At 43.9% G+C, this 6,675-nt stretch overlaps 2 protein-coding genes across 2 annotated transcripts; one reads left to right on the forward strand and one right to left on the reverse strand.

Annotated features, from left to right (window-relative positions):
- Window positions 1-19: 19 nt before the first annotated feature.
- LOC146236826 (uncharacterized) lies at window positions 20-3,028 on the forward strand. The gene is made up of 8 exons (XM_084686795.1): window positions 20-175; window positions 290-415; window positions 504-575; window positions 1,145-1,502; window positions 1,675-1,812; window positions 1,987-2,095; window positions 2,322-2,514; window positions 2,897-3,028. The coding sequence occupies exons 1-8, from the start codon at window positions 152-154 to the stop codon at window positions 2,957-2,959; spliced, it is 1,083 nt and encodes a 360-aa protein (XP_084542921.1). The 5' UTR covers window positions 20-151; the 3' UTR covers window positions 2,960-3,028.
- Window positions 3,029-3,437: 409 nt separating this feature from the next.
- Window positions 3,438-6,393, reverse strand: paip2b (poly(A) binding protein interacting protein 2B). Its single transcript, XM_084686797.1, has 4 exons — window positions 6,241-6,393; window positions 4,855-5,018; window positions 4,540-4,713; window positions 3,438-4,324 (listed from the first exon to the last, which is right to left on the reverse strand). Exons 1-4 carry the CDS (start codon window positions 6,245-6,247, stop codon window positions 4,268-4,270), a joined length of 402 nt encoding a protein of 133 aa, XP_084542923.1. The 5' UTR covers window positions 6,248-6,393; the 3' UTR covers window positions 3,438-4,267.
- Between the last annotated feature and the right edge of the window lie 282 nt (window positions 6,394-6,675).

Raw genomic sequence — 6,675 nt, forward strand, 5'->3', positions numbered from 1 at the left:
CATTCTTTTAGTTCATTGTTGCGCATTTTTCCAGCGTTCCTACTAACACAACCGCTTATTTCTTTCCGAAGACATTTTCCTACAGTTTCTTTGTTTTGACTCCGAGTTGATCTAAACTTATGGTCAATTTACAAGGAACAAGAGCAACTGAATGAACTTTGAAAGGCAGAACCAGGTGGGGTACAAAATATCTAAATGCAATTGATAACACATGACCTAAAATCACGATTCATTCACTCACCTCTTCTCTTCTTGCCCTCTGGGACCTGCCTACCCACTCCACCTTCAGGCCCTAGGGTCCCAAGCCAGGGGGGGTAAGCTGAGTATCTACGCTACTGGCTTCAGCCCTCCAGAAGGACGGCCTCGCGGCCTGTTCCAACTGCAGCCTGGACCCTCCTTTACCACTCACCAGAAGGTACGCAAAGATTCCCTCAAAACAAGTCTCTGTCATCTACCCTGTCTACTACATTGCTCTTTCACCATGTTGTGTGTGTGTGTGTCAGATGGCAGACATGTGGACTCAGTACAACAGACAGAGATTCCAGAGCCAAGGCAATAGACCACGGAACCCCCAGGTGAGTTTCCGACTCGTCACACTATGTTGTTGCTGTGTCAAGTCTTACATACCTGTCAGACGCAAAACCCCCTAACCCTATCCCTTCCTCCATTTTCTCTTTCTTTCTTTCTTTCTTTCTTTCTTTCTTTCTTTCTGTCTTTCTTTCTTTCTTTCTTTCTTTCTTTCTTTCTTTCTTTCTTTCTTTCTTTCTTTCTTTCTTTCTTTCTTTCTTTCTTTCTTTCTTTCTTTCTTTCTTTCTTTCTTTCTTTCTTTCTTTCTTTCTTTCTTTCTTTCTTTCTTTCTTTCTTTCTTTCTTTCTTTCTTTCTTTCTTTCTTTCTTTCTTTCTTTCTTTCTTTCTTTCTTTCTTTCTTTCTTTCTTTCTTTCTTTCTTTCTTTCTTTCTTTCTTTCTTTCTTTCTTTCTTTCTTTCTTTCTTTCTTTCTTTCTTTCTTTCTTTCTTTCTTTCTTTCTTTCTTTCTTTCTTTCTTTCTTTCTTTCTTTCTTTCTTTCTTTTTTTCTTTCTTTCTTTCTTTCTTTCTTTCTTTCTTTCTTTCTTTCTTTCTTTCTTCTGTCTCCTTCACTTTCCAGAAGGGAAGAACCATAATGTCCACCATGCTGGAGAGTGTGAGAGAGAGGGGGACAAAAACACACATGGAGACACAATCAACCCCTCCAGAGAGGGGCCAACAGACCCTTGGCCCACCCCAGCATCCAAGCTCTGAGCCCGGGGAAGGGAGAACCGCTGTAAACCCCTCTGGACACAAGCAGGTGTCTCTGTGTGTACCTCGAAGGTTCAACCAGGGTCAGGGACCTGCTCACCTTGGGCAGCCCAGGAAGGAAGCCTGGAGCCAGGTAACAGTGGACCCAGGCCTAGGGGAACCTGCCTGGACCAAAGAGGGACTAGAGGGGTCTGCTACGCACCTGCCTCACATAGGCAGTGGAGAGGGTGAGAGAGTATGCAGCTGAGATTATATACGATTTCATAGAAACAATATCATAGGGATACAGGATGGCCAAGCCCAGTTTATACACTGAAACCATCCAATCAGCTCAGTTTCTGATGTTTTGAGATCTCATACTTTATTTAAGTATAAGTGTGTTTGTGTGTGTTCTTCCAGAGAGCAAGGCAGAGCCCCACTTTCTGCAGGACGAGGGTTTGAGGGCAGAGCTATTTCGGCAGAAAATAACACTCTCCACCCGCCACGAGTGCCAGATCAACAAACGTCTTGCCAACCGGTCACACCTTATGCACCTGGGTATGTCTACCACTAGGGGGAGAAAGAGTCATCCACACTGTGATAGATACATGACTATTGCCTACTAAAGTAAACACCACTGGCAGGTGCATTAGTGAAGCTAGTGAACACACTGGCATTAGAAACAGTGAATGAGAATGAACAGGGTGTGTTTCTGTGTGTGTGTGTTGGAAGGAATGCCTTTTGATGGTGTGACAACCTACAGCCAGAGCTACGTCCCTGTGGAGTGCTCACCGACACGTAGTGGGTCCAGAAGTACTGCTCCCCAGGCTACAGTAAACTGGTACAGAACCAACACACAAACTCACACCCATCTTAAAGGGACACTTAACTGCTACACATGACACATACCCATTAACCTTGAGCACACTCACTAATACTACCCCATTTACACACACACACACACACACATCCGAGCTGTCACACACATGTAGTCTCTCCACCCCCTTCCCTCACTCATCCATCCATCCATCCATCCATCCATCCACCTCCTTTATCCATCCATCTAGGCATCAATGGGGTTCAGAGTACTCAGACCGGTACCAGGGCCCCGGGCGCTACGTGCCCAGCCAGAGAAAGCCCCCAAGTGGGCTGAAGGCCCACCCTGCCTCCCCGGACCCCTCCGGGACCCACGCCCTCTTCACCACAGAGAAGATACGCAGATACCTCAGCTCAGAATACCAGAGGCAATACAACTACAGGGTGAGAGAGTAGCAGGCTTTTATGGCGTCTGGGTCTTTTTTCCTGAGTCTGGATTCTGTTCTCAACAAGTCAAATTTAGTTTATAGAGCTCTTTTTTTACAATGACAGTACCAAATTAAATGAGTGCAGTATACAAATCTTTTAGAGCCAGTGGCTTACATTACTCCGTTAGTGTAGTGAGACTACAAGTGAAGACTCCATTGGAATATTTTAGTTGGTAGTCTGTCAACAGCAGGGTAGCAGTACTATTCTACACATCTGCTCTGAGACAGCTAGTTATAAAATGACACATTTGATCATTTAAACGACAAACAGATTGAAAGAAACACCACACTTTATGATCCTCACTTTGCCCTCCTTTCTTGCCTCTCCTGTGACCCAGGAGGAGTCAGGCCCGTCCCGGCCCAAGACAAGCCCGGTCTACAGCCAGCACCACAGGGTCTGAGCGTGATCTGGTTCCTCAAACCATCCTCCCAACATTCACACACCCCTCTAACACATTTAGTTCTATTTTAATAGACATACACGACAGTACCACATATCTCAATGAGGTTGGGTTTCTAAGCTTACACATTTTGGAAATAAAATCAATTGCATACTCCAAACCTATAAATAAAACACCCCTATGGAGGAATTTATTCTCTGTTGAGTGGGTGGAACTGCAATATTCCTTCTACAAGCACATAACATCCTGTCAATGTAGTATCCAAGGACCTGTAGCATGAAAGTATATTAAACAACATTTCCATTTAGAAACAAGTATTTTGGTCACAAATCACACAAGATCAAAAGATTCATAACCAGTAGGATAACTTGGCTTCTACTTTATGGAAAGCAGAATTAAAGCAACATCTAATTAAGTTTAATAAAAACAAGACATGTAAAATTATACTGTTAACATGTAATAACTGAGGAAGCCAAACTAGTGAGTGACCAATAAGGTACCAGATCTTTATTTCATCATCATCATCTTCATTCTCTTTTTTTTGACGTCATTTTGATAACGCATGTTGCACACTGTGACAGGATTTCAACGCAGGTTTTTAAAAAACAAAAAACGAAGAAACAACAGAATTGTTTACACGGAAATCCCTCACAGGTTCCAAGCTGCCTGCCGTAACTTCTGCCGATGATGCCCGGGTCCTTTCGCCAGTCATCAGGCCTCGACCCTGCACACACTCCCAAAGTCACATGACTTTCTCTCTCACACACCTGACACTCCCCGCCATAAAACCAGCCTCGCAGAGGAAAAACAAACAAACAAACAAAAACCCGGCAAAAACAAAAACGAGAGGAAGAGGAAACGGCAAAACACTGATCAGGGTTGAAATCTCTATCCACAATCAAATACCATCACCATGGAGACGCACACTGCATGGTGTCCCCCCTCAATCAAGGAGGAAAAATAATCAAACACTGAACTTCAGCTCTCTTCTAAACCACCCTAAATGTCTGCTGCCTGTATCCAATAGGAACACTTTACACTGAATGATTCCCTGTATCCCCACCCCCACCCCTCCAACCCCCTGCTCCCACAATTCCCTGCCCAGTTCTCCACAAGGGAACAAAACGGAAATAAAAAGCTTATTGAAGAGTATACACCCACCCCACCCCGCCCCTACCCCAACCAACGCCCCTCCCCCAGCCCCTCCCCATCTACCCCACCCGGCCTCAAAGCAGCCAGGTGTAGGGGCAGCTGCTGGGGGCCAGCAGCCACACAGTCTTTAGGAAGGCGCCCCCTTGTGGCGGGACCCTAGTATTTCATCCCGGGAACAAACTCCTTTGCTTCTGGGTTCAAGTTGCTCTTGCGCTGTCGGGAAAACAAAGAGGGAAGAGGAGGATGTGATGTGAGATATCCAATTTGTATGTATATGTGTGTTAGTGAACCATGTGTTACTAACCAACAGACCAACATGTAATATAGAAACATGGAATACTCATTGAGAAATTTAAAAAATACACCTTAGCACATTTCTTTAGACAGCAGTGACCACAACTGGGGGTTGGGGCAATGGGAAAACTCACCACTACATCCGCCGGGTTGCTGTCGGCGACCGATAGACCGTTGAGCTGGTGCTGGATCTGCGCGACCCCGGGGTTGAGGTCACGTGACGGGATGAACCAATCCTGGTCCTCCTCCTCCAGCATCTCCTGGAAACAACGATCCAGAAACTCCTGCTCCAGAAGCTCCTCCTCCACCTGGGAGGGACGCCCCCACACAGACACAGACAGGCATTATTACCTTCAGAGTTCATTGCAGCGCAAAATTAACTAGTCAAACCCGCCTTTGTCCATTTTCGTCTATAAAAACAACCTGTCTTTTTCCCCAACAAAACCCACCTGTCTGTTGTACTCCTCCTCGTTTTCCATCCACATGTACTCAGCAAAAGGGTTAGCGTCCCCCTCTTTCAAGCCATTGGCCACCCCTTCCTCCTTGCCCCCAGGCCCCCCACTGCTGCCCCCGGGCATCTTTGCCACCTCTGGACTGGTCATCTCCGCTGGCTCTGTAGGGAATGGGGACAGACACACACAGTCAGTCAGAATGTCAGACCAACGCACTCATGTGAGTGTAATATCAATTGTATAACATGAGTACAGATAATGGTTGGCAGTTATTAGCTATGTTCTGCTAATGTACTGTCTGGCATCAAAAGCAAAGTCAAGGAAATAGCACGTGCATGCACTTCTACCCAGGTGCAGCAAACAGGAAAAAAAGTAGTGGCTGGCTATTCTAATCAGCTGTAAGTTCATTCAAATTGAGAATTTATAGTCAAACCTAGGAATCATTAACACAAATCCCATCTTCAGGCTAGGTGCTAGTTAGCGGACTGTTTCGTTAGTACTAGCTTTGAGTTATTATGATGATGAAACAAACACATTGCTAAGTAGATTGCTTACTAACGCGAGGCCTACTTGCGTGGAATGTTACTGACTGCAGCCAAGGAAAGCAGCATGGTAGCCGCCGTTGTCAGTAGCTAGCAGCTAACGGTTAGCTAATTTATGCGGATTAACAAACTATTGCATAATACAATACAAATAGGTACAGACGTTTTCATACTTGGCATCGAAATCGGCGATGGAAGTTATTTGTTGGACAATTTTAAGACTGTAGCTTGCTACCACAAACAGGCTATAGATCGTCGCAAACTAATATGTGGCACATACCAAAAAGCTAGAGCTACCATTAACACAGCTACTAGCTAATTTGCTAGTCTACACGCTAGTACAGTGGGGTCAAATTAAACGCCAAGCTAACTACTGTAGTTTGTGCTCTCACACATCAAATAGTCACTTCCATTTATTTCCAGAATATACTGTAGACTAAACCTCAACTACGACTAGATACTATCAAGCGTGCAAGTTGGCTTAGGCTATCTACCGTAGCTATATTTCAATCTAAATGCTGAACGGACCCGTGCCATACAAATCAACTAGCAGTGATTATGTAATGTTACAATTTCTCATAAAACTAGATTAGCTCACTTGTAGATAACTGATTTCTAAGGAATATTCATTAGAGATATCTACACAGGTAATGAGTAGATAATTGATCACCTTAGTCCTAGACCGTTTCGAATAGCTATCTTAGTGCTAGTAGCTAGCTAACATCATATGAGTGGAGGAGTTGCGCAGCTTGCTAACGTTAGCTAGCTTCTTTTATCCACACTACAGGTCAGAATAGAGATGCAAGTAGACATACGCTTAATCGAATATATTGAAACGCACCTGGCATGGTTGAAATTACGTTTTATCAGCAATTGATAGCTTTATCTCCACTGCTTGGCGTAGAAATCGTCGACTTTCAACTAATTTACTGTCAAGCTCTTGTTGCTCTTGCTACACATTACATCAAGACGTGGACTTCCGTTACGTCATATGTACCCTTATCCCTCAAGCCACAAGTGATGTTGAATTAACAGATACAGTAATATAATTCGTAAACTTAATTAATTAATTTTTATACATAAGACCACTTTTTACCTTCACATTCATAGTTTTGCACCTATGTGAACAGTAAATCAGTGTGTGCCATTGTATAGAAATTGTTTTGCACTGGATTTTGTATCTGCCCGAAAAGAATTTGAGTTGAGAACTATTGACAAACATTGTTTATTCATTGTATTTACAACATTATGTATTCAATTACAGTCCTCAAATCTC

This window comes from Hypomesus nipponensis, chromosome 22 (assembly GCF_054491055.1).
Source record: "Hypomesus nipponensis isolate SF chromosome 22, ASM5449105v1, whole genome shotgun sequence".
NCBI lineage: Eukaryota > Metazoa > Chordata > Actinopteri > Osmeriformes > Osmeridae > Hypomesus > Hypomesus nipponensis.

Excerpts from the sequence above, each read along its gene's own strand:
- paip2b (XM_084686797.1), bottom strand. Across the intron at positions 4,714-4,854 it reads AGGAGGAGTACAACAGACAG|GTGGAGGAGGAGCTTCTGGA; the intron begins GTGGGTTTTGTT and ends CGTCCCTCCCAG. Across the intron at positions 4,325-4,539 it reads GCAACCCGGCGGATGTAGTG|CGCAAGAGCAACTTGAACCC; the intron begins GTGAGTTTTCCC and ends TTTTCCCGACAG.
- LOC146236826 (XM_084686795.1), top strand. The coding sequence starts at position 152 with ATGAACTTTGAAAGGCAGAACCAG. Across the intron at positions 416-503 it reads CCTTTACCACTCACCAGAAG|ATGGCAGACATGTGGACTCA; the intron begins GTACGCAAAGAT and ends TGTGTGTGTCAG. Across the intron at positions 1,503-1,674 it reads TCACATAGGCAGTGGAGAGG|AGAGCAAGGCAGAGCCCCAC; the intron begins GTGAGAGAGTAT and ends GTGTTCTTCCAG.